This window comes from Stegostoma tigrinum, chromosome 7, assembly GCF_030684315.1.
Source record: "Stegostoma tigrinum isolate sSteTig4 chromosome 7, sSteTig4.hap1, whole genome shotgun sequence".
Classification (NCBI taxonomy): Eukaryota; Metazoa; Chordata; class Chondrichthyes; order Orectolobiformes; family Stegostomatidae; genus Stegostoma; species Stegostoma tigrinum.
In genome coordinates this window covers 19940771-19968335 of record NC_081360.1, presented here as the reverse complement: position 1 = coordinate 19968335, position 27565 = coordinate 19940771, and the positions used below count along the sequence as shown (strand labels likewise).

Genomic DNA, 27565 nt, shown 5'->3' with positions numbered 1-27565 from the left:
CTACAGAATCATTCTGGTAAATCTACACTGCATAAATTGAAAGAACAAGACACCATTACCAGATAACCAATTCAGCCTAGATCATGGAGCTCTCTGAATATGAACCAGAATGTTTGTAGTTGTGCAAAACGTCTCCAACCACACATTTGCTCCCTCACCATTTCCATTGGCTTATTGTCAGTCCCCTGTTTTCCAACCTTCATAAACATTATCTGAAGCCAGCTACCTGTATCCTAACTCTCACCAAGCCAAATAAATAACCACCCTATACTTGAGCTACATTATCTCCTGGTTAAGCATCATTTTTTAAAAAATCACATCCTTGTTTTCAAATCCCTCCACTGCCTTGCTCATCCCTATTTCTGTACACCTTCAGCTGTCCAATTTTGCTCAATTCCAAACAATCTATCATTGGCACCTGTACCTGTCTTCACCCTTAGCAGTGGAAGTACTTTCTTCAACTTTTCAATAGCTTTCCTTCTAAACTGTGCAGCCACTCAGATGTTCTGGGCACACCGGTCAGTGTGCCAATGTATGAACTTCTGTAAATCACAGCTGCGCATGGAGCTTGGAGGCTTACCTGGTAGAATAAAAATTAGAGGGTACATAGCTCAGCTCATCAATCTTTGACTTCACTTTCCTACTTCAGATGCTTCTTAAAAGTCTATATCCAATCAAACCTCTAGTTATCTGCCCAAAACTAATATCTGTTTACAGTGTTTGTTTATTCACATTATATTTGATAATGCTCCACTCTTTTATTTTGTAGAAGATCCTAATAAGGTTCTTGTTTCAGCAGCATTTTGTTATGAGAAAGTTGACTCCAAGAAGTTGGGCCTGTCATAGACGTATCACATTTAGGCTGTCAGCATTGCACAAGTCCTAAAAGTGGTTCTCTCTTGTTATCTTCTGAAAATGCTCAGTCCAGTATAGCACTGAAGCAGACAGGAAAGCCTCTGGTCGAACCTGTGGGGTGAAAGTAGATGTAGATTAGTTAGCCTCCACATTCCTTGGTATATGACAGGAAAAATCACCCAGGATTACAGTAAAATTGCACAGGTCTTTCAGCCCATCTGAAAGAATTAGTCCTACTTCCATGCTCTTTGCTCAACTTTTTTCAGGTTTATTTTTTAAATTTGAATTTTGATCCAGTTCCCTTTCTAAGTTTTTGATTGAATCTGCTTCCAGCACCCTTTCAGACAGTATTCTTGATCGTAATCTTATTTTTTCTTACATTAGTGATGATCCTGTAAGTGGAAGTAGTTTCACTATATCTAATTTCTACTAAAGAAAAACCTCAATTTTAAGCACATTTAACAGATCACCCTTTAGTTTTGGACCCAAAAGAACAACCTCAGCATTGGCTCGCCATATGAATTCCTTCATACCAGGTGTCACAGGTAAATCTGTTCTGCTAAACTTTGAGATCCTTTATGAAAGTACAGTACCCAGAATTTAGATGCAATATTCCATTTGAAATCTATTTTAGTAAACTTCGTTGTTTTCGCAAAGTATGCTTCTATTTATACGCAAAGTATTTCACATGCATTTTGAACAGTTCTGCCATTTTCAAAGACTTGTGTGTGTAAACCTTCAAGCTTCTTCTGGTTCTGTATTACCTTTCCAAGTAGAAATATTTAGTTTATATTGCCCTTTCTCAGCCTTCCTTCCAAAAACACATCACTTCATATTCATTTGCAATAAATTTCATCTGCCATACGTCCATCCGTCCTTCTGCAGTGTGCTAATACCTTGCTGTTGATTATTGAAAAGTGAATGTTATTGCCTGTAAAACTGATTAATGAGGTGAGTCTACCTGTATTCATTGACAAGGGTTAGTACTGGGGAGGTGAAGAAATGTTGCAGATGCCTGTGGAGCCCATTTCAGAAATTTGTCAATTTCAAGGGGAGATCAGAAATAACCATGTGACAAGAGATGCACATTGAGCAGTTAATTTCAGACCATCGCAATTCCAGTATCAGTATTCAATCCTTTTTAAACCCTTGAATGAAAATTCAGTAAGTTTCATTCTGACTTTCAGAATAAATGAGATATAGCTTGTGACTTTTTAATATATCAATCCATTTATATATCCCTAGCCTTCAATATCCTCATTGGATAGAGGGAAGTAGTTTAGAAAGGGAATGCTGAAGCTTGGTCTCTAGCCAGCTGAAGACATGGCAGCCATAAGTGGATCAAAAGCAATCTGGGTGTTGTAGATTCTTGATTAGCATAAGCTAATCGACAAACTGGGAATTAAACTTCTAAGTGTCCTTCCTGGTGTGCGTTAACGTCTTGCTGTTTTAACAAGCAGCACGATTCAGCGAGCTATGTGGATGCAATATATTAAAGATCTATTAACAAACTATAAATTTAAATTGTCTGTGAGCAGATCAGAGTACACACCCTTGGTGCCATGTGAGATACAACGTTGCATTATGTCAGGCATATGTAATTTGTATTGGAGGTGCACTGGAGTGGAATATTCTCTCAGAATGCAATGTAATTGACATAAAGAATAATACAATTTGAGGTATTCTCCAAGGAATCCTGTCAATGCTAATTGCAACCCTGTAACTAATGTGCAAAGACTTCACAGATTTTCCTGTGATCACCGTCCGGAGCATACTGAGTTAGACACTGGTCTCACCTCAGTTCAGGCTCAATCCAGACTAACAGTGTCAAATCTCCTTTCTCTACTGGTTGCAACGTTCTGACTTGAAATTAATTTGGGAAGTTTCTGTCCAGAATCCAGTAGGTACTAGTAAGTTATTGTTCTGAAGGGGTGCTATGCAGCCTATCATAATGGAGATTAGGGTTCATTTTGTTGTGTGACATTGACAAACTCTTTATCTGAAAGGCTGTACATTGTTTACACTTACTACAAAACTGAACACTTTCCTAGAAATTTTTCCTAACTGATCTTTGTTCTAGCATTCTACCTTAAAAGTTAAAAAAGTGGAAGGGAAGAGTGATCTTCCTTTTGTTAGGATCGTATTCCAATTTTGATAACCCCTAGTTTATCTCGATCAAGTTGGTTAAAAGGTGATGTTGTGAACTGATTTTACTCTGGAGAATTCTGATAACATTTTTACGTTTACTGTCTCTCTACAGATCAGGACGGACTCAGTAAGATCCTACTCTTCTTCAATAGCATCAACTACCCCTCAGACCAGGATCAGTGCGCCTCATGTAGCATCACAGTCATCTCCTCCTCCCCCACCACCACCACCACCCCCTCCTGCTGCCCCCTTTAACAAATACAGCACCATTAGCAGACAACAGGCAAGCAAACAGCCAGTCACACATTCCTTTGTTAATCTGCCCACTATGGGGCAGCAGGCTATCCCACCAGCCCCACCCTCGCAGCTGCTGAAGCCACAGTTGCTAGTTGAAAGTGATGGGCAGAGTATTCCCCTGCCAGTACCCTTGACTCCTCCACCCCCACCACCCATTCAAACAATCCCTGCGGTAGCTGCATTGAAACCAGAACCATCCAGTCCTTCCCCCATACTTCCTGCCTTCACCCCACCACCTCCACCACAGAAATTACAACAGCAAAACATTCCAGCCGTTGCGCAGCTGTTGGCTCCTCCTCCTCCTCCTCCACCACCACCTCCCCCTCTGCCAGCTGTATTGCAGGCCACTGTCCCTAAAAAGATAGCAGCTCCACTCAGCACCCCTGCAAATCACCCACCTCAAACAGCTCCTAAACCAGCAGTGCCTAGTGTTGTTCAGATGGAACCCTTTCCAACACCACCCACTCCCCCAACCCCTCCCCCAACATCAGCAAAACCACCCAAGTTCTCAGTTGCTCAGATGCAACTGCCAGCACCCACTCTTCCTTCATCCCCTCACCTACCTGCACCAAAGCAAGTGGGTGAAGCTACAGACCAAGTGCCCATTCCTCCTCCTCCCCCTATAGTATCCATTGTGAAACAGTCCATTAACCAGTTCCAGCCTCCTCCACCACCACCACCTCCTCCACCTGCAAAGACACCAGCAACCTCCCTTCCAGCTCCCATGTCACCCCCAGCTGTCAAAGCAAAACCCAAATGGCAGCCTAGTTCCCTCCCATCACCTGAGTTTCCTCCTCCACCTCCTGAAAGCAGTTTACCCCAACCTCCCCCACCTGCCCCCACTCCTCCTCCCACCCCTATCAAATCCACTTCGGTCAAGAAACCGAAAAAAACATCCAGCCCCAGTGCCAAGAAGCCACCTCCCACACCCCAGAGGCATTCCAGCATAAAAGGATCCAGTTCTGCAGATATGAAGGAGTCCAGAACTCCCGTGGAACCCCTATGCAACAAGTTTGAACAACCAACAGTTTCCTTAGCCTCTCCAGCACCAGATGCCACAGCTTCACCACCTGCTCCCTCGAAGCCTGGCAAGTTAAATTTGGCTGCAGTAAATTTGATGTTCCCACCAGGTGTGCAGCCAGGTAAAGGTCCAGGAGTTCCAGCTGCTTCAAAGGAGCCTGTGTCTGAGTTTCCCTCGCCACCTTCAGATTCAGACTTCCCACCCCCACCTCCAGATTTAGATCTTCTACCCCCTCCTCCAATGGAGATGGCAGCTCCTGGTGGTTTCTCCAATGTTGTTCCACCTAAAGTAGCTGTAGTAAACCCTCAGCCGCAAACATGGTCCAAATCATCTGTGAAGAAGGCGCCACCACCAGTACTTCCCAAAAGGAGCGACAGCACCCGCTTGACACAAGGAGAGTCTACAGAACACCAGGCTCCTCCCATCAATCCAGTACCAGTGTCTCCAAAACCAGCCTTGTCTGTACAGCCTCATTTTCTGGCTGACCTCAATAGGACTCTGCAAAGAAAGTCTTTCACCCGGCATAGCTCAGTAACCTCTGCACGACTATCCAAAGCAGACAGCATTACCACCATGGATGACATGGTGCTTCCTCCCCCTCCTCCTGAATTGCTTTTTGACCAGGAATCTTCTGGCGCATATGCATCTGGCAACATCTCAGGCTATGCAACATTACGGCGTGGACCACCCCCAGCTCCACCCAAACGGGGAGACAACACTAAGTTGAGTCGGGATTGTTGATGACCCAACCGCCTATGTGCTGTTTACATGCTGCTCCATATACTCCTCATCTGCAATATTCAAAGCGATATATTACTTGACTTTCTTAAAACTCTGGCTGCATACATCTTCAACAAAATTAGATCACATTACTCTTTGTAGAAATCCTCATTCTTGGATCAATGAAGTGTTGTGTTTCACTTGTAAAGTCAAAGTGCTCTACTTGTGTAAATATGGATACTTTGGCATATAATGAGACCCAGTATTGGGACAGGGTGCTGGAGTTTGTGGTTTATCTGAAAGTTTCCCAGTTAGTTCAGTGGGGATAGTTGAGGTGGACCCAGAAAAAAATGAATGCTTTCCTTCCACTTAATCATATTAAAAGTCATTGTGATTTCATTTTGAATTTTTGTCTTTGCTGTTGGAAGACTTTTTAATTGGCAACCTTCCCAGTGTGATTATTAGCATTTTTTGTTGTTTTTGGGAGCTGGGACTAGAAGTATGGTCACGATCAGTTGGGGAAGGAACTGTTAATTTTCTTCATTCTATTGGTTTTCAACATTTAAAATGTTCCCCATGGAGATAAAGCCTACAGAATGTTGACTGATTGGAGGTTTGGAATTCACATATGTTTTGATCTGACAAACCCTTCTCAATTGCAGTCACCTAAGACGTTAAGCTTCTATTTTGAAGGGTGAAACAGAGCATCAGTGAATTAGTTTTTGTTTTAGATCTAAGGTGTTGAAGCTTTTAAATGATTGCGTGCAAAAAAGTGATAAAGAATAGATCTGGATTCTCACAACAGGTCCAAGAATAAGATTGAACGACTCACTGCTACTTTTACAATTGTTTTATTTGAATCTACTGACAGTATACTGATTGAGCTGGTTTGCTGCTGGCAGGATAATTCTAGATTTATTTTGCAGTTTTCTGTTGATCTTGTTCATCTTGGCTGGAGAGCTGTTAGGTTGTAAATTGAGCTAGGTTGAGTAACTTGGTACCAATAACCCCCCTTTCAAGTAAATCTACGAATGACGTCAAATTCATCTTGGTTGTGGGAGATTATGTTCTTTCCTTGTGTTAACTGAAGGCTACCCACTTAAATACGGCACCCAGGTAACCCAGCAACAGTTACTGCCTTGTGGGGAGGGCAGAATATGGAAGGGGACAAGGCAGGGCAGGGCAGGACAGGAAAGAAATTGCCATTAAATTAAATGCCATTAATTGCATTTAGATAAAGAGAATCTACTGTCAAGAAAATCTGACAGCATTTTCTTTCCTGATTTGCTAGTTGGGTGTTCCCATTTGGAAATATTAGAGTTGGTCTATAGCTGTGTGACCAACCACTCAGTGGTGTCTTAGTGTAGGTGGACAGCAAAATAATTCTGCAAAGGAACTGCCCAACCTAAACCTTTTTTAGTTTTTTTTCTTTTAGAAACAAGATCATTTCTTAAAGAGTCAAAACTTGATGGATATTTTATTTTACAGATCTCATTGAAATGATTTCCATTTTTTTAAAAAGACTGGTGTTATCTGTCACCACAGAACCTGACTTGCCCTGAAATGTGTTGGAATGAAAGACCAAATGCAAAATAAGCAAGCATATAGCATTGTAACAGCATGTTTGTGATTGGTACTTGCATCAGATTACAAGTACTATGGTTGGGCAACCTTCTTGTGTTTAAACATCAGTTGTATTATGTTTTACAACATCTCAAATTTAGAGGAGCCATGTGGTACATAATGTCTGTATCAGCTCCTTGGAAGAGCTAGCCAATTAGCAAGCCTACCTTTCCCCACAGCCTTACAATTTTATCCAATGTATCCAAATTCCTCTTGAAAGTTAGTATTGAATCTGCTTCAGCCACTGTCTTTCATGCAATGCGTTCCAGATCATATTTCACTGCATAAAACAAAATTTACTTTGCCTTGCTTCCTTTTCCAGTTATCTTAAATCTATATGTTCTTGCCATCATCTTTGCTGGTGCTGGAGTTATAATTTACTTAGTGTTATCAAAGCTTTCTTCATATTTTCGAATGTCTGCATGAAATCTCTGGTTAAACCTCTCTGCTGTAAAAAGGACAATCAAAGCTTTTGCAATCTCCCTGAATAATGGGATTTCCATCACCATTGGTCTCCCAACCTTTAAAGCAGTCTGGTACCAACCAGTAATTTTCCCCTGTCATATATTCCCCTTCACCACAAATCAGATGCCTGCTCAGTTTTCCCATTCACTACATGTGATGTATACATAGAGCATTCTCATTCATTACTTATCCATGTTCATGCCAGGTATTTCATTTTACTGCATAGTCCACATTCATACACAATATTGTCATTCACTACATTTACTTTGTAATTGCCATCCTCTACATGCCATGTGTGCACACAACATTCCCATTTGCTACACGTGATTAGATTCCCTACAGGGAATCCCTACACATGTATGAAGTATTTCATTTACTACACAGCTGTGTTCATACACAGCATTGCCATTCCCTACATCAATCATTAGTGATTAGGAATACTCTACATACATTTCAAATGCATGCCTACACAGTACTCTCATTTACTGCATCAACCATGTTACATGCAGAGTATTCCTATTCACTGCATTGACTATCGTGTGCAGTATATTGCCATTCAATACATCAACCATATGTTCAGAGTATTCCCACTCACAGCATAGACCCTACATGTGGAATATTCTTGTTCACTACAGTTTATGCGTGCACAGAATATTCCCATTCACATCTGCCATATACATAGAGTATTCCAATTAAGTACATAGACAGTGTGTGTGCGTGTCTGTAAAAAGAAGTGTATTTTCATCCATTACATCATTCGTTAGAGTTCTGTTAATATTTTCAGTGCGTCTAAGAGTTCATGTGGGTTTTTGATGCATCGTTACTGTCATTTTTGGTACAAAACGAAAACATCTGTTGGTCAGGTGGATGTTTGTGAAACACACTCACCATAACCAAGACCCTTAGTAGTCTGCATGTACTTGTTAGGGTATCTGTATGCAATATGCACTTGAGCTGAATTCAGTTTTGTTTGTGTATGTATACATGTCACATGTTTATATTGGGTTTCTTTCCAGTCTGGAATGAATGAGCAACCTCCCATTATGGTTGGTAATTGTAACATGTTAAATAATGATGCTTGCTGGACTTAACAAAAAAAAAACTGTGGATGCTGGAAATCAGAATCAAAAACAATAGACATTGCTGGAAAAACTCAGCTGGTCTACCAGCATCTATGGAGCAAAAGCAGAGTTAACATTTCAAGTACTGTGATCTTCCCTCAGAACTGATGTAGCTAGGAAAAGGTTTGTATTTATACAGAATTTGGCATGGGGAAGGTGAGGGGACTAACTGATAGATGGAGATAAAACTCAAACACCAGCAACGTCTGTTTTTCTCACTAGCTAGGCTGTTCTCTGTTGTTTTGTTTGGGATGGGAAAACCATGAAAAGTAGTTTTTGCTAATCACTATGAATCATGACAAATAGGTCTATTAATTGTGACCCAGACTGGGAGATGCCTAAAGTTGGTGTTTATTTTATCCTTGTATTAACCCACTGGAATTTTGAGAGGACAAGAATTGCAATCCAATTTGCTATTTCATCAACAATGGAAGGATCATATTCCAGATTAAATTGCCTGGTATCTTTTGATCGGTTCAAGTTGAGAGTAACTTACTATCTACCATATGTATCACTCTGAAAGCTAGAAGAAATGGTGTTCCAATTTTTATTTGAGTTCAAAAAGTCAGTTTTGATAAAGCTAGCAACCTAATCAGCATTAAAATCTGGAAGAAAGGTGGGGTGGGTCGGGGGCAGAGGGGGAGAATTCCTAGCCCTGGTTAAGAAATGAAAAACTATGAACATGCTTTATGAAAAGATACTGAACTATTGAGCAGTATCAACTGATAGCTCTCTGTGGCTTAAGGAAGGCATTTATAGAGCACTTTTCACAATCTCAGGATGTTCCAAACTCTACAAAAGTAATTAAGTAGCTGTAAAGTGCAGTCTCTAGATTTTTGTTGGCGGGGGAAGTGGGGGAGAAATAGGATAGTCACTTTCCCATTTTTCAACCATATTATTGAGGAAACAAATCATAAAATCTTACAGCAGAGGAGGTCATTATGCTTGTGCTGGCACTTAAGTTATACAATTAGTTTGCTCTTTCCCCATATTCGTACTAGTCTTTTCCTTTAACAATGAATACAATTTTGTTTTGGAGGTCACCATTGAATCTGCTTCCACCATCCTTGCAGGTAGTATATTATAAATGATCATATACTTAAAATCTTGACCACTGTTTACTGACCTTACTTCTAGAGGAAACCGTTCTCCCTTTCTACTCTTAAAATCCCACATGGTTTTGAACATCTGTTAAAAGTCTGCTTAACTTTGTCTGCTTTTGAGTACAGACCAGAATTCCCTACTCCATTCCACAGTCCTTCCTCCATGGTATCATTCTAGTAAATCTCCTCCACGCCCTCTCCAATATCTTGACGTAGAACATAGAACAATACATTGCAGAACAGGCCCTTTGGCCCTCGATGTTGTGCTGACCTGTGAACTAATCTAAGCCCCTCCCCCTACACTATCGCATCATTATCCATATGCTTATCCAAGGACTGTTAAAATGTCCCTAATGTGGCCGAGTTAACTACACTGGCAGGTAGGGAGTTCCACGCCCTTACCACTCTGAGTAAAGAACCTGCCTCTGACATCTGTCTTAAATCTATCACCCCTCAATTTGTAGCTATGCCCCCTTGTACAAGCTGAAGTCATCATCCTCGGAAAAGGACTCTCACTGTCCACCCTATCTAATCCTCTGATCATCCTGTATGTCTCTATTAAATCCCCTCTTAGCCTCCTTCTCTCCAATGAGAACAGACCCAAGTCCCTCAGCCTTTCTTCATAGGGCCTGTGCTCCAGACCAGGCAACATCCTGGTAAATCTCCTCTGCACCTTTTCCAATGCTTCCACATCCTTCCTGTAATGGGGCGACCAGAACTGCACGCAATATTCCAAGTGAGGCTGCACTAGCGTTTTGTACAATTGCATCATGACATCACGGCTCCGGAACTCAATCCCTCTACCAATAAAACCTAATACACTGTAAGCCTTCTTAACAGCACTATCAACCTGGGTGGCAACTTTCAGGGATCTATGTACATGGACACCAAGATCCCTCTGCACAACCAAGAATCTTTCCATTGACCCGGTATTCTGCCTTCCTATTATTCCTCCCAAAGTGAATCACCTCACATTTATCCGTATTAAACTCCATTTGCCACCTTTCGGCCCAATTCTGCAGTTTATCCAAGTCTCCCTGCAACCTGCAACATTCTTCCACACTGTCCACTACTCCACCGACTTTAGTGTCATCTGCAAACTTACTAACCCATCCACCAATGCCTGCGTCCAAGTCATTTATAAAAATGACAAACAGCAGTGGTCCCAAAACAGATCCTTGAGGCACACCACTAGTAACCGGACTCCAGGCTGAATATTTTCCACAATCTTCCAAAGTGTGGAGTCTAGAAATGGGCAAAACTCCAGTGGAAGCCTAACTAATGTTTTGTAAAGGTTTAGCATGACTCCCTTGTGCCTGTGTGTAGCCAGAGATTCCTTAAGCTATTTTAACAGTGTTCCCTCTTTATCTGTCACCTTCAAAGATTTTTGTTAAAACCCTCAATTCTCCCTGTTCTTGTACTCCTTTTAAAATTTCACATTGAACTTACATTGCTTCATAAGTTTGAATCATAACACCTACAGAATTTCAAGAATTTATGATCATTCTCCCTGCTCATTATTTGAGTTTGAAGTGATGCCTTGTATACTCCTGTCCAGGTCAACAATATCAAAAGTGGCAATGCTGACTCTGATCCCTGGGACACTACTGCACACCTTTTCTCCACTCACACACAAAATACACACCGGTTCTTTCTATGCTGTTGCAACTTTGTATGTCCAGGTAATCTGTTTTTGGGTGTGTGACAAACACAGATTAATGCACTGGTTTTATTTAAAGGGTCTGATTTAAAGTGCTCAATCTTAATGTGAGCATGAGGATTTTTAATTTCTGTAAGCCCAAGTTATTTCTCAGGCCCCCCTCTAGCTTGACACATTTAAAAAAATAGAATTTGAATACATTTTTGCAGATCCAGACTGAAGAAATTTAAGCTTCATTCTGGATCCCTTGGGGAAATTGAGGAAATAGGTTATCAGCAGATTATCATCAGAGGGTAATTGGTGAGAAGATAATCTAGAGCTCAGCCCACTGGAGTAGTGGAAGTAGAAATGGTAATTCCAAAAAGAAGTGGGGTAGGCAACTGGAAACAAGCTTACAGCCCCAGGGGATTAAATTTGTGGGCAGGGTTGACTAGCTTAATCCATGGGGAGCCAGCATGCACATCATGAGCTAACTGGCCTCTTTCTGTGCATTAAAACAGGAAATGTCTGATTCAGTAATGAATCTCCTCTAGATTTTGGTGACTTTCACTCTTTGAAAGTGCCTACAGTAGTACTGCTTGTGTTCAGTAGTTGCCTTTGTGGGGAAGCAAATGTGAGACCTTTTGTTGTGACACACTGCAGCACTTCAAAAGCTTTGACAAGCTAAGTACAAATTGCATGGACAGGCAGATTCCTAGAATGTCTACCTTAATGGTGACAATAATGGGAGCTATTTCATGTAAAATAAATAATTTGAAGGAAAAGTTTTTGAAGCTACGTTACTGACTAAGCAGGAGACATCAGTGTGGAAAAGTAGACAGTTTCTGAACTAGAATAATATTGTGGTTTATACTGCACCTATAGTACTTTTGACCTCTTAACCTTTCCATCAACCCATGTGTTTTACAATAACAGTCACAGCTCTCTGAAAAAGATCTTGATCCACCTTTGAATCAGACAGCAAATAACACAACCGAAATGCTAAACTGTGGTGCAGACAGTCAAGTGTCTCTCATTAGCAGCAGCAATCTGCCAATTTTTTTCTTAAGCTCAGGGTGTGGATGTTGCAGAATCGGCCAGCATTTAGACCCCTGTTTTTGGGAGTCATCTGCTTGAACTGTTGTATGGTGTAAGGTGAATGCACTTTGCCAGCACTGTTAATTAACAATGACATATAACCAACTCAGGATGGCAAATGGCTTGGAGGGGATCATGGAGTGATACTGTGCAACTGTTCCACTTGTCCTAAATGGTGGAAGCTCGGGGTTTGAGATGTGCTGCAGTGCATTCTGGAGATTGGCATCCCATCCACCGTTTTAGATATCAATGACCTCCATGTTTGTAGTTTGTACGATTAATGGACTGCTTTCTCCAGGGTGGTGTAGAGTTGAGTGCTTCAACTGCACTAATGAGTGTTTGGGCCTGGCACAGGTGTAGTCATCTTGTGTGAACAGATGGATTACTGTCATTTTAGTGACTAGGTTGCTGGCATTTTTGCATTCTCTTAATGTTCGGTGATGTCCCTTCAGGATAAGTCACTTTGTAAGTGCTATGAAGTAAGAGTATTTTTATTATTGATGCTAAAGTGACAATGAAACAGAAATCCCTCTTCTGAACACCCCCAGTACTGCCCTCAACTTTCATGAGCACCCTTCCTCCTTTATTTCATAGAATCTAGGAAACCCCAAATGGTGTTGCAAGTGGGCAATTTGTGCAATTGTCAGTTGACACTATAAAATAAGCATTTTTTAAAAATAGCATCCTTTTATAGCAACAGCAAAGTTACTGAAGGTATGCACTATTGAAATAAGTATCAGTAATTAAAATGGGAAGAATGCTATTTATGGATTGTACAGGCAGTATGTAAACCTGCTGCGAATGAACAAACTTATAGTCTAGTGTGTCTTCTTCCTATTCTCAGCTGGATTTTCATAAATTGCAACAGTGTTGAGAATTTTTCACAAAGGCATTGAGAATCAACTGGCCTTTCTCATCTTGAACTTCTTTTGAAATTAGTACTGGGATGATTGACGATTTGAAAGAGGATAGGAGATGAGAAGAGGTGTGAAGCTGAGAGATTCTACCAAAGTTTTTTTTTTAAAAGCCAAAGAATCAGTTGTAAATGCTGGAACCATGAATGATGCATTGGATTTGGGCTGTAAAAGGAGTTCACGGGCAGATTCTTGGTACTAGACTTGATGCTCTGGTAATGTGGTTTGTGTAACACCTGGGAGGGTTAGGTTTAGCAATGAAATGATGATTTATCGACAAGCTTGTCAATAAACTGCTGTGGTACTGTTTGCTGTCATTGCAGGGGTTGAAATGGTCTAGGGCTATTTGTCACATTACTGATCACGTTATATTTTTCCATTTTGAGTGTCATGGAGGGCAGTTCAATCTACTTCTTACAGTGAGCCACAGACTGGGACAATTATTCTTGCTGCCCCAGTTTTTTTAAAATTCAAACTGTACAGACTAAACTTTCACTTGAGGGACGTGAGCTGTATGTCCGAAGAGCACTGTCACTGCTTGTCCTGCAAATTTTCTCTGGAACCTGTGAAACATTCTTGCACCACGTAGTTCAGATATAATGCTGACCATAAGACTGTAATCAGAAGCATTCTTAAAACGGGACTCAGGCGTGTGCACCACTATGTGGCATCAATGACGGGGTCTTTGGTGGGGGGGGGGGGGGGGGGAGAGAATGAAGTGAAGAGAATGTTATGAAATACATAAGAGAAATTTTGTACAATATAATTCACTATTAAATCCCATGACACATGCCAAGCTTGCTTAGTGTCTGTACAGTTATTGGAGACTGGGGACTGTTTTGCCTTAAATCAGACTCAAGTGAAGGGGCAGCCTGTAACCTGTTTGGTGGCTAGTAGTATCACAGCTATTCCCAACTTTTCATTATTGGTTTAAGCCATGTGTCTGTGTTTTGTTTCAGTATAACAAAGTTATTTTTGAGTGCTGCTGGTTAAATGTAGAGATTGTTGACCCACTCTCTAAAACAAAATGCTGTACCATTTTAAGGCCATCTAACACCCCTGCTCCGGGGTGTGGTTGGCAATCTGGTTCAATAAGGGAAAGATCACTGTCAAATTGGAGAGTAATACTGTATATAATTTTCATTCCTTCCACCCCATGTTCACTCTAAGAGAAGAACATATGCAAGGTTTTTTAAATGTAAACTGAAATGTATTAATACTGGAGACTGTAATTAATGCATGACAAACATAAGTTTTTATGACAATAAATTGATTTCAAACTAAATATAGGCCTCTTGTTCTGTGTTATCTCAGTCAAGCTAATGTATAGAATTAATTTCTTTGGCTTATTTCCTGGATTACAATGAGAAGTTAGTGTTAGCTGACTTCTGCATCTCCTGGGTGAAGTAACGCTGCAGTATTGATCCACAGTCAAGGAAGTATTCCTATCATCCTAGAATAATCCATGTTTAATACCAATTTGGAGACATCATTTTTAGTGTTTTAATTTATATTAATAGTAGACCAAGTTCAAATAATTTCAGTGACTATGAACTAACAATTCAGAAGTATGCTGAACATCGACAAGCTAATGCCTGTTATGGACAGAAATCTGTCCTTACCAAGTCAGGCTTCAGTTATAGTAAACCATGAAAATGTCTAAGGAATGAAACCAGATGGACCACCTGACATTGACCTAGGCACCAGAATGACAATGGCAAGCAGAGCTTGTTACGACCCGACAAAGTTTTCCTTACTTACACCAAGCAGTGGCTGACATAGTCATACGGTATGATTCTATATGTGCCAAGCAAACCATTCCTGGGTATGTCCTGGAAAGATGGGCAAGAAAACCTCCTCTTGAAGGTGACAGCATAATAGCACCATTCATGATTCCTCAGATACTGAAGCACTCCTTATCCAAATGCTGCAAGACCTGGACAATAGGTGGGCTTGAGTTGATAAGTGGCCAGCAACATTCATGTCATAAGAGTCAAGTAAATGACCATCTTAACAAAAGAGAATCTTAATCATGGCCTGTTAACATTAATGGTATTGCCACCACTGATCTTACACATCATCTCTGGACAGAAGAAGGAAGAGAGGTGACCTGATTGAGGTGTACAAGGTAATGAGAGGCATGGATAGAGTCGATAGCCAGAGACTTTTCCCCAGGGCAGGATTGACTGTCACGAGGGGTCATAGTTTTAAGGTGTTAGGAGGAAGGTATACAGGAGACGTCAGAGGGAGGTTCTTCACCCAGAGAGTTGTGAGCGCATGGAATAGTTTACCAGTGGTAGTCGTGGAAGTGGAGTCATTAGTGACATTTAAGCGACTGCTGGACATGCACATGGACAGCAGTGAATTGAGGGGAATGTAGGTTAGGTTATTTTATTTTTGGATTAGGATTATTCCACGGCACAATATCATGGGCCGAAGGGCCTGTACTGTGCTATACTGTTCTATGTTCTATCCTGGAAGTTACCAATTTTCAGAAACTGAATTGGCCTAGCTATAAAATGCTGTGTTTACAACAGCAGATCAAAAGCTAGGAATCTAGAAGTGAGTCTGGTAAATTATGCTTTCCCTTTTTTGTGTGTTTCCTTACCACTAGCTGTAAACCTCACCCCCGACACCCAAAGCCTAACCACCATCTATAACACACAAGTCTGGATGAGCGCAGCTCCAACAATACACAAGAAGTTTGACACTATCCAGGACAAAGCAGCTCACTTGATTGGCACCACATTCACTCCACTAATGGATACAGTTTTAGCAGTGTGTTCCATCTAGAAGATGCATTTCCGAAATTAGCAAGGCTTCTTAGTACTTTCCCAAAGCCATGACCATTACCATGAGAAAGATGAGCAGCAGAAGCATGTTTCTCTCCATAAATCATTCACTCAACGAACACCAAATGGACTGAAGCGGTTCATGAAGGCACCTCAAGGCAATTACGGGATGGGCAATGAATACTGGCAGAGCCAGTACTGTGACGTTCACATCCCATTAATGATTTCTTTAAAAAAAAATTCACTTTCATGTTGCTGTGTGCTATAGGAGCTAAGCTGATTGTCAGTTCTATTCATTCGTTTTCTGAAGTGACAAAACCCCTAACGCCAGCTTCAACTGGACTTTAGGAGATTCCCTGCAATATGGAAAGAGACCATTCAGCCCATTGAGTTTGCATCGACTCTCCAAAGAGCATTCCACCCGGGCCTACCCTATACCTGCATTTACCAAAGCTAATCTACCAAGCATATACATCCCTGGATACTGCGGGGCAATTTAGCATCTCTTTTATAACCTTCTTCACTGTGCACCATACCAACAATTTTGGTGTCATCCGCAAACTTAGTGGCCATGCCTCCTATATTCTCATTCAAATTGTTTGTATGAAAATGACAAACAACTGTGGGCCCAACACTGATCCTTGCAGCATAACGCTGGGCACAGGCCCACCAGTCTGAAAAACAACCTTCTCCCACAGTCAAGCCAACTTTGGATCCCGTTGGCTCTTCTTGGATCCCACGTGATCTAACCTTTCTAGCTAGTCTACCAATATCTTGTTGAAGGCTCTGCTAAAGTCCACGTAGACAATGTGTACTGCTTGGCCTTCATTTATCTTCTGTCATTCAAAAGACATTTGGACAGATGGGAAAGGTTTAGAGGGATATAGACTAATTGCAGCCAAATGGGACCAGTTCAGAGTCAGGGAAATCTGGTCAGCATGGATGAGTTGGCCCAAAGAGCCTGTTTCCATGCTGTACGACTCTTAATTCACTTAACTTGCGGACTGTGGGAGGAAATTAGAGGACCTGGTGAAAACCCATGCAGACGTGTACAAAATGCAAACTCCACACACACACATACAGACAGACAGACACAAGCCCAAGGCTAGGAACGAACCCAGGTCCCTGGCACTGCAGGCAGCTGTACTAACCACTGTGCCACCAAGCTGCTCAATCCTTGAAAGGGTGTGCAGGACATTCACCAGGCAGTTTTTAGGGCTGGAGACGTTTTAACTGCAGGGGTTCTTCCTATAACATGTGTTGCGGCAACGTGAATTGGCTGATGAATAGGAGAATGGTATTTGTAAAACGTGAACTCTCTGTTGGCTATAACATGATTCCAATGTCAACATCACATGATTGGTATGTGGTTTTTGTTCTGAGCATACACCAGAAGAGTCCCCACACTGGCATCGAGAATCCTCGTGTTTTCTGTGACAGGTACTGTACAATTCTGAGTTACCCACAAAATGTAAGGACAAAGTGGCAAGAATGATAACAAGAAGCACTCTGGTGACAAAAATTATGTGTGGTGTACGTAAAAGACTATAACGCTGAAAGAGAAGCTCAGTGTTGTTTCAAGCGGAATGAGAGAACACGTGATATTGCTCGTGCAACAGGAATGGAGTTTGCCTTATGCACCATTCAAGACAATGCAGAAAAGATTAAAGCAAGCTGTATTGCTAGAACAAGTCTGAGTGCTAGCAAATCTGAGGTCATGGACAAAGGAACTTGAGATGGAGCAGCTTTTAAGCGTGTGGCTAGAAGAACAAACAAAAGTGATCTGAGACTACCCTTCTCACCATAAAAGAGAAAGCCTTGTCATTTTATGAAGATTTGACAAAACAAGCTGAAAATCCAGTGAATGTCTTTAATGCTATGCTTTTCATGATGTAAAGTTATGTGGCGAAGCTGCCAGCACAGACGAGGAGCATTTCGTCCCATAGTAAAAAAATTCATTGAAAAAGTAGACTACAACTTAAATAAGATTTTCAATTTGAATGCGACAGGTTTATACTGGAAGTGAATGTCATCAAGAATTTGCATTTCTATGAATGAAGCGCACTCTCCAGGTTGCAAAGGATCGCATGACTGTGCTGCTTGGTGACAACGCCAGTGGAGAGTTAAAAGCTTAAGCCTTTGGCGGTGTACCACTCTGCCAGCCCACAAGCCTTGAAAGGTTACCTTAAGTCTACTCCAGGTGTCTACTTTAGGTCAAGCAAGAGAGGTTGGATGACTGGCCAAATTTTTCCTGACCTTATTAAGACGTTTTTGAAGACGTTTTCAGAGAGTATTGCAGGAAAAAAAAATGCGAATTTCAGGATTCTCCCCATCCTGCATAATGCACCAAGCCATCCTCAGACCACTGGTGAGCTTTCTGAAAACATCAAAGTGCTGTTCCTGTCCCCAAACACAACCTCTCTCTCCTTCAATCCCTGGACCATGATGCAATAGCAGCTTTTAAAGCTTATTATTTAAGGTGCACATTTAAGAGGATGATTGTAATCACTGGGGGTGATAAGGACAGTATTCAAATTTGGAAAAGCTCTGACATCTAAAATGCAATTGACATTATCGTGGAGGTGTGGGGAGATGACAGTAAGGACTGCTTGCATGCAGTTTGGTGGAAGCTTTACCCAGATTTTTTCAAGATTTAAAAAGCTTTGGTCTGTCAGAGCTCCAAAGAATCAAGGAACAGCGTGTTAATCTTGCGAAGCAAGTTGGATTTAAGAAGTTGAGAGTGAGAATGTTGAAGAGCTGCACGGGTCTCACTGCAGCTGATCGACACCAACTTGTCACTGAGGGGAAAGTTGAAGCTGGAGGTGAAGAAGTAGTAGTAGTCCAGGATGCAGCACCATGAGAGTTTTCTACTTATTTTGTTTTCTATCCTGAGGGAAAATGAGAAGCAGTTGCAATGATTAGAGGACAATGATTACAATACAGAATGCAGCAGGATAGCAGTTTGTGGAATAAAATCTAATTTGGCAATCTATGAACTGCTTCTTCATGAAGAAAGAAAAAGGGCAAAGCAGCAAAAACTGGATGTCTTTTTTAAGCCAACCCCAAAGAAACAGTCAGAAGACAATGAACCACAGTACCCACTTCTGGATTAACTATTTTTCACTGCAAACAAATCTGCACCTGATGGTGGTGATGTCGATGACAACAACAACCCTCAGACCACGATGGCACCACCTCAGTGTTGCACAGGACATTTCACCTACATTGTAATTTTAAGCCTTGGAGGAAAGCTTGCTTGCTGATATCAAATTAGAGTTGAGCCAAGGCTAATGTTGTGGGAAAATGTACAGCTGGATGAAATACATTATTCATTGCTATGATTGAATTACAGGGCAAAATCTTACCAGGGAGTGAACAACATGGACATTGACAAGAAAGTTGGGAAAAATAGGGTGAGATGGCCAACAAGAGACTTCTTGATGCCGACAGTGAGACATCTAACTTTCCAACCAATACTGAGATTCTCACTAGTGAGCGCCAAGGGACTATTTGTTTGCATTAACTTCTCACTATGACTGCACCTTATTAATACAGTTTTCCATTCTCCCACCCACCAGATAGAAGCAAGATGGCAACAATTCTCAACATAAGCATCTGAGTGGTCACCTGGTATCTCCAATTCATGATGTGCTCTCCAACTTGAACACCAGTCAGCAGAATCTCTGGGTAAGCAACCTGAGTACCCCTTCGATCAGCTAACTGTGTGTGTCTGTCCGTCTGCAGGTCACCACATTATAGTAATCTCTCTCCTGCACCATGTGCCAGCAGCTACACAAGAAACACGTCAACCAAATAGCCATATCTCTAAGTCTAATGGGAGCATTCCTCAGTCAAGTTGAGGGAGTAAAGTTTGTGAAAGGCAGACTCCAATGTCACAAACGAGGTCCAGAGTTGAGATGAGGGCTCCTTCCCTATTGTGGAGCCCATTACCCCTGGAGTTTTGATCAGGCAACCCTGGGGTCATTTGTGGCCACAGTACCCAGACATGCCAAGTGTGTCCTACCCAGGGACAAGGTGCACCCTTCTCAGCTTGAACTCCCACACGGATGAGAGTGGCAGACAAGGTGCAAGTGGAAGGCCCAGCCTATCCGCTGGAATCCCAAGCGGAGACCTGGACAATATTCACACTTGGGCTGACAAGTAAGGTTCATGTCAGGCAATGACCATTTCCAGTGAGACACAATCTAACCACTGCCCCTTGACAATGGCATTACAATGACTGAACCCCCTCCCCCACTATCATTACCAGGCAGGCTGGAGGTGGGGGTGGCTGGGGTTTAGGGAGATCTCCACAGTACAGGCTCAAAATTTCTAACCTCTAACCTGTTCACGCAAACACAGATAATCCATGTCTTGCCAAATCTGGCCAATGGTAATGCACATGGTGTTGATGATGGAGAATTCAGAAGGATACTACTACTGAACATCATGGCAGAGATAGCACTTCATAGAAGTTTTACAATGCAAGAGACCATTCAGTCCACTGTGCTTGCATCAGCTTGTTAAATTTGCATCATTACCAAGTGCCATTCTTCTCTCTTTTCCCATACCTTTGCGTATTAGTTTTATCCAAACAATCATTCCATGCCCTCTTGAATGCTTTAATTGAACCTGTGTCCACACACTGTTCCTTACATCACCTTTGGTCCTTTAGATCACTTTAAATCTATGTCCTCTTGTACTGTTTCTGTTATGAGCAAGAACAGCTTATCCCTATCAACTACAATCTGCTCAGATTTGAAAAGCCTCTATCAGAGCTCCTCTCAGCCGCCTTCTTTCTAAAGAGAACAATCCCAACTTCTTTAATTTATTCTCATAACATAAGTTCCTCATCTCTGGAGCCATTCTCTGAAAACATTTCTGCGCACTCTCCAACGCAGTCATATCCTTCCTATAACTTGGCACCCAGACCTGTACACCATGCTTTAACTGAAGTCTAGCATCTGTCATACACAAAAAGTTCAATATTACCTCCTTGCTCTTGTACTCTTTGATTGTACTAATGAAGCTGAGATAACTGCTTAATTCAACAACTACTCTCTTTACCTATCTTGCCACTTCCGATGATCTGTGCACATTTACCCCAAGACCACTCTGCTTCTGCAGCCCCTTTGAAAAACAATATACAATAGGGGATACAATGTTAATGTTTTCACTACCAAAATGCACCACTTCACACTTCTTGGCATAGACACTTGTCTGATACCCATCTGCCCCTCCATCAAATTATCTACATCCTTCTCGAGGTCTACACTATCCTCCTCATAGTTTACAATTCTTCCAAATTGTGTAATTTTCTGGCAGTTGTGGTATATATGTTACTTACCAGTTAGTGGCCTGTGCCTGAGTGCTGTCCAGGCCTCGCTACACTACAGCAAGAACTGCTTCAGTATCCGAGGAGTTGCAAATGCTTCTGAACAGTGTGCTTTCATTAGCAAACCTCCAGCCTTATGTTATATCGGAGGAGATCCGTTTTATTAAAGATTAACAAAATTCCTTCAGTTATACACGATTCCTCTTAGCAAAAACCAAGAATTTCAAGTACTCATCTGTAACTGCCCTGCCACCTTCAAAGACTTATGTACTCAAACCACCATGGGTCTCTCTATCCCCGCAACCCTTTAAAACTGTACCACTAAACTTGTCCTGTCTCTTCAGGGTCTATCAAAATGCTTCACCACGCACTTCCCGCTAAATTCATCTGACATGCATTTGCCCATTTTCACCAGTCTGTGTCCTGCTACTACTGTCCTCCTTATTGTTTATTCTACTTCTAAGTTTCATATTATCTACAAGCTTTAAATATCCTGTGTAGCCAAATCAAGATGATTGATATTAAAAGGTCGTACCTCCCTAACTCACCAGCCCTGAAACAGGGCCTTTGTCAGACTGGAGAATTTGCTGGACTACAGGAGATTGCTTGTCAGGATCAACCTGGGAGTTTCTAAACCATTCTTTTCTATACTCCCACACCACTTTACAGAAATTAAACGACAGGTACTGTCTTTGTGTTAGTCAATTGCCTGAAAATCAAGCAAGCCTATAAAGGCCTATGCCTAGAGTTACTATTACTGGTTCTGATAAAATGGGGTTCTCATGTTCACTTACCTGAATACCTGTGAAACTCATGTGATATACTTAGAAGAGATAAGCAATGAGATGATTTTGTAGATTAGGGGTTGGAATTGCGGTGTTTACATTGGGTGACTGTCCTATAGTTATCAAGCAATTGGATGGGGGATGAGGGGTTGGAATGGCACATGCTCCACTCCCCTAGAACATAAGCAGGCAGGAAGGAAAAGTTATGTCAGATGAAAAACTTTAAGTTGGATGAATCCCCGCTGGCTTCAGCCGTCAGAGTTTCTATTTTATACATTGCCGGGTGGGAAACTGAGGAGAGAAGAAGAGGAATCCTGTGGGACTGAATTTTGCAATTTGAATTTAAAGAGAGTCTACTCACAACTGGTGAAGCAGCAATCACTTAATATTCAGGGCAGCCAGATTATGGTAGCTCAACGAAAGAATGTCCAGAATTATAAAAAGAAAACAAGAAGCCTGAAGAAGTATTTCAAAAACCAGATAAAAGGCATGACAAGACTTTGTGGTTTTACTTTTCACAAAGCAATTTAAAATTTAGTTAAATTAAATTATTTGCTGTAAAATTATGTCTGAGGAAGCAAGCAGATCTTTAATTTAAGCTAATTGCTAATAAAACGATGTAATGCTACAGACTAATAGATGATATTGATGATTACTTTTATTTGACTAGTTATTAGGCACAGAAACTGTAATAACTTCAATGTGCCGTATATACATCACTGCAACTGCTTTAAGGTCAAATGACTTCAATTTTAAAAAAAGTGCCCGATCCAGTTTGGCATCAGAAGTCAAGCAGAATGATTGGTCTTTGACTGAGAGATTGTAAATACCAAGTGCAATGACTTTCTTTTGCCACCAGATGGTGATGTCAGCTCTGCATTCATCACCTTGCACTTTTGCAGCATATCTCCACTGTACAGTTTCCTGAGTTGTCCAGTCCACGGTGTGAAGCAGGGGAGGACCCAACTAGAACTGGAACACAGAAGGCTTTTCACAGATCCACGAAACAGGCCAGTATAGCCAGGATCTAAAATTGATTTCCCTAGCAAGATAAATATTGGTGAACCAGAGGCACAAGTATCCACAGTGTTATGATATCGTGCATTAATGGAGTCCTGGCTCTAACATGGGTAGGAGTGGGAACTTCATATTCCTGGCCATTTGGCCATTACTGCTTTCAGGGAAGATGAGGAGCAAACAAAAGCGGGAATGATCAAAGACACTTCGGGCACTAGAGAGGTTGATGTTCAGTCTTTGTACAGTCAGGGAAAATAACAAGGTATAAAGTGAAGTGAATTTGCCAAACCAGAAGGTAGATAACTTAACCTGGGTTGAAAGAAGATCTAGCTCAGGTGGATAGGAACCAAAAATGACACGTCAAATGAGGATAGGGTTTAAATATAGATTCTTAATTTCCTATGAATGGCACCAAAACTGCAACTGTACATTTCTTTCATGGTTCCCATCTGCATTTTTCAAACCAAGTTGGCAGAAGGTAATCAGATTTTGGATAAAAATTTTAATTCTGGGCATGTGAATAAGTTTTGATTGAGTTATGAATCTCACAACATGTCCTGGATTTTAAAAAATTCTTTCATTAGTTGCTAGCAAGGAATGCATTTGTCACCCATTCCTAATCACGCTTGAGGATAGTTAAGAGCCAACCACATTAGGCTCAATTACCCCACATTTTACAGGACCATCCGATAAGATAATGGCAGAGTTTGATGCTTCAGCCAGAGCTCATCCATTCTGCCCGTTCTTGTTCTTCTTTTCCTCCCTCTTTGCCTCCCTTCTGCGGTTTACCTCTCCCCTTCCGTCTTCTCGGCCTCCCGGCTTTGGAAGTGGGGGCAGCAACCAGCTGCCTGGCCTAGTGCAGCGTGTGGCTGCTGCCAGTGTTCAGAGCATGTAGAGACCCCCTGCGCTTACCTGCTGCTGGGAGCCCTTGGATCGAGACTGTGAGGTTTGTCTCTTTAACTTTGGTTATACTGTATGGAACTGTAATGTAACTTTCTTTCCATTTCTCTATTCTGTAACTGAGGATTGTATGTGGTAATCTGTACCTCAGATGTCACCATGTCCAGGTGACATTAGTTAGCGTGTAGCTAGTCCTGTAACTGAAGAAGCTGTACCTCACATAGCACTGTAAATGGCAACTTATCAACTTTTCACTGTACTCATTTGAGAACATGACAGTAAAGCTAATTCTTTCAATTATTCCATGAGGCAACAATCATTTAGAACATAAAACATAGAACAATACAGCGCAGAACAGGCCCTTCGGCCCTCAATGTTGCGCCGACCTGTGAACTAATTTAAGCCCATCCCCCTACACTATCCCATCATCATCCATATATTCACTTATCATCTGCAACCAGAGGATGGAAAGTTGGCTTCCAAGAGGAATGCAAGGCCAGCATTTATTTCACCTGTGACAGCTCTCTGGTATACCAATGATTCTTAACATTCCTGTCAGCTCCTAGAATATATCTGCATTCTTTAAGGCAGTAGCCACTGAGAGAGTGAAATCTTTTTATCCTACTCACTGCAAAAACAGCTTGAATAAATATGCAAACATGATAAGGAAAATCCCATCTAAGCTAAAGATATGCATTACATGTGATTAAACACAGATATTTTGTCAATTAAATAAATTATCCTGTAACTACCAAAGACAGCTATTCTTTCACCACCAAAAGAAAAGGATCTTGATGGCTTTAATCATTAATTAAATGTTTCAATATTAAGCAGTTTTTGAGGATCTGATTAAATGGATTAATTTTTTCAACACTCTTTGGAGGCTTCAAAAAGATTTATACTTGGTTATTTGCTGCCAGGGCCTTTTTTTTTGATAAGTACTGTCCTTTCTGTTCTCCATTGCTCATTCTCACACAATATACTAAATACCTTGTATTGAATTGTCAGATGGTCTAAAACATTACCTCAGGGTTCTGGAACCTCAGTTTTGATTACTCCTCCCTGCACATAAATCACTTAAAAGCTGAAAAAAATGATAATACAGCAGGATGATCACAAAACAAAAGGAGAAGTTAAGTTAGATGTTTGAGCTTTGAATGTTTCACACCCAGAATATATGTCTGAGAGGAGAACTGTACTCATTTTTACTCCCAGCGTTTCACCAGCGACCCCACTACAAAACCTCACTTGTTTTCTTTGCAGAAATCACACAGGGGACACAGAAGGTAAGGAATGATGGCAGATTTCCTTCCACAGACTGCTTCAGTAAGCCAGCTAAGCCTTTACAACAGCCTTACCATTGGTGACATCAGTGAGACTGACTTTAGAAGCGAGATTTTAAGAATTTAAATAAGTTTCACCAGCTGCCAAGGTAGCTTTATAACTGTTCTACCCCCAGGGCAGATGGATGAATGATCCAGTGTCATGACCCCTCTTTAGAGTGTAAACCCATGAATGTGGCCAGAGATACAGAAATGCTACAAAAACAAGCCTTGGAAACCAGAGAAACAATCTCCTTACTCACCAGGCAGTTCCTTCGCCTTCTGGAAACTGATCCCGGACCGAGGCCGTACCGAACCTCTCGGTGTCCGGACTTGTTCCTTGGCTCCGTACCGCTTGTTGGTCCCTAGACAACGGCGGACAGAAAAAGGTGACGGACCCGCGGCCTGTAGCGGAAGTGGTGGGCGGTGGGGCGGAGGTGTTTAGCGGTGGGACCAGGTGAGGAGATTTCCGGTAGCGGCCTGTCGGCGCGGCCGGAGCCGGTTGAGGGATCGGTTGCTGGAGGCACCGGGAATGGTGCGGGAGCGCTTGGTGCTGTCGGTGACAGAGAGGGAGAGCCGAGGTGAGGAGCCCTTCCGTAACCGTGGGAAACATTTCTCAAGTGAGCCGCACGCTGCTGTGGGAAAGAGGGCAGTCAAAACGCGCACAGAAGGATCCCACAAGCCGTGTTGTGACCCTGACCAGATATATTCTGGCTTTAATCAGGTTAACTGAAGGGAAGTTATTGGGCATCAGGGAGATCACCCTGGAAATAGTACCGCAGGCTCTTCTACATGCCCCCATGAGGGCGAACATGGCCTTGGAGTATCTGGAGGTTGGCACCTCTGCCTGTGTAGTCTGCTCTAACCCAGAGCCTACCGCAGTGCTGTGTTTCCAGTATCTACTGGGCTTTATCATCAAAAATAGGGTTTTAACCTCCAAGTTTCTGGGTAGGTGAGCGATACACCAAGAGTGGTGTGCATCGTCGGCATATATGTTTAGGGAGAGAGCTTGTATATAAACATACATGTTGTGTGCGGCATCTATAAATGTATATCTACTCCCAACAAGCCTATAGTTCAATTCATATGATGCCCTTTCACAGTGGAACATGGATACAGCTTAAAAACAGGAACCCCACCGAGTGGGGATAATTGAGTTAGTCAAAGGTGTACTTTACGAAATACCTCCAAGAGGATGACAGACACATACGATTGTTTTTAGAAATCCAGACCATCTGGCATAGATTGCACTATACTACAGTTTGTATTTGAGTAATCTAGTCTGCTGTTTGATATTCTACTAAATACGATTTAATACCATTACCAATTTGGATTTCATTTTGTTGCGGTTTTGTGACCTACAAGTTCTGTCAGTGGTGTGGTTTGCAGCATTACAGACACTGTTGTTGTTATAGTACATGTTCCATAATTTTAGATGTGCATGTATTAAATTTGACAGGATATTGTGGTGAGCGTTGGATGTTCGTATTTAGTAAGCCATGATAGAACATCAGAACTTAGTTTTTGTATACCTATAAGCTTTTATTTACAGCCATGTTGTACATCATGCACCTCCAACTAACAATCCTCCGTTCCGCCTGCTCTGAGTGTAGGTCAGTCCCCAATTAATGCTCACTATCCTTTAGATAAATTAACACAGCGATAAACAATTCCTCCCGTGTCTTTAAATTTTTTTTAAATTGTCATACGCATAAAGACTTCCATTTTGTGTTCAGAGCCTTGCATTGCAAGATCACCCTCCTCCAGAACCCCTAATAACTTCTTTGACCTCCTTTACTGAAAAGGGCTAACAGTTAATTAATTTAATTACTTTAAACCAGGCCATTTATTTCAGAGATAAAGGTGTAAAGCTGGATGAACACAGCAGGCCGAGCAGGAAGGCTGACATTTTGGGCCTAGACCTTTCTTCAGAAAAAAAAGCAGAAATTGCTTTCATTTCTGCATTAGTTTCAAACTAACAGGATCTCACTACAACTTTGGCACACTCATGTTTCATAGAGCATTTTATCCCAAAGTGCATGCAGTATCTTCAGTACTCCTACTTTACAGAATACAGCTTAAAATATTTGTCAAAGAGAATCACGTTTCCACAAGGGTCAGTTTTTCAACACCCGGAGTACCTTCAACAACTCTCATTTCTTAGCTTCGCGGGGTAAAGGATGACATTTCTCATTCTCTTTGAAAAGAAATTCAGTGAAACCAAGTACTCTGGTGTATGAAGCTTTATGAAAATAATAACCAATTTCATTCATGTTTTTCCGACCATTTAAGGATGGGTAGTTAACTATATATTTTTGCCAGATTTTCAATTTATTTTATTTGATTTGCCCTTGAAATTTACTGCTGCTTTTTCATCAAAAAAATACTTCATTTCAGCACCTCAAAACTA

The 27565-nt window shown here is 41.5% G+C and overlaps 2 protein-coding genes and 1 long non-coding RNA gene across 7 annotated transcripts in view; 2 read left to right on the top strand and 1 right to left on the bottom strand.

Moving 5' to 3' along the window:
• Positions 1-5440, top strand: part of LOC125453846 (ras-associated and pleckstrin homology domains-containing protein 1) — a 199186-nt gene extending 193746 nt beyond the window's left edge. For all 4 annotated transcript variants that reach the window (XM_048533878.2, XM_048533877.2, XM_048533876.2 and 1 more), the window contains one exon: positions 3116-5440. In XM_048533878.2, coding sequence (XP_048389835.1) covers positions 3116-5062 — 1947 coding nt within the window. In that variant the 3' untranslated portion in view covers positions 5063-5440. The remainder of the gene's footprint in view (positions 1-3115) is intronic.
• LOC125453849 (uncharacterized) lies at positions 707-25731 on the bottom strand. The gene is made up of 2 exons (XR_007247873.2): positions 25419-25731; positions 707-966 (listed from the first exon to the last, which is right to left on the bottom strand). It is a non-coding gene; the product is annotated as an uncharacterized LOC125453849 (long non-coding RNA).
• ube2f (ubiquitin-conjugating enzyme E2F (putative)) overlaps positions 25584-27565 on the top strand; it is a 104462-nt gene continuing 102480 nt past the window's right edge. Inside the window, exon 1 of one of the 2 annotated variants that reach the window (XM_048533881.2) lies at positions 25584-25736. The gene's annotated coding sequence lies outside the window, so the exon portion shown is untranslated. The remainder of the gene's footprint in view (positions 25737-27565) is intronic. The other variant, XM_048533880.2, reaches the window with a different exon arrangement.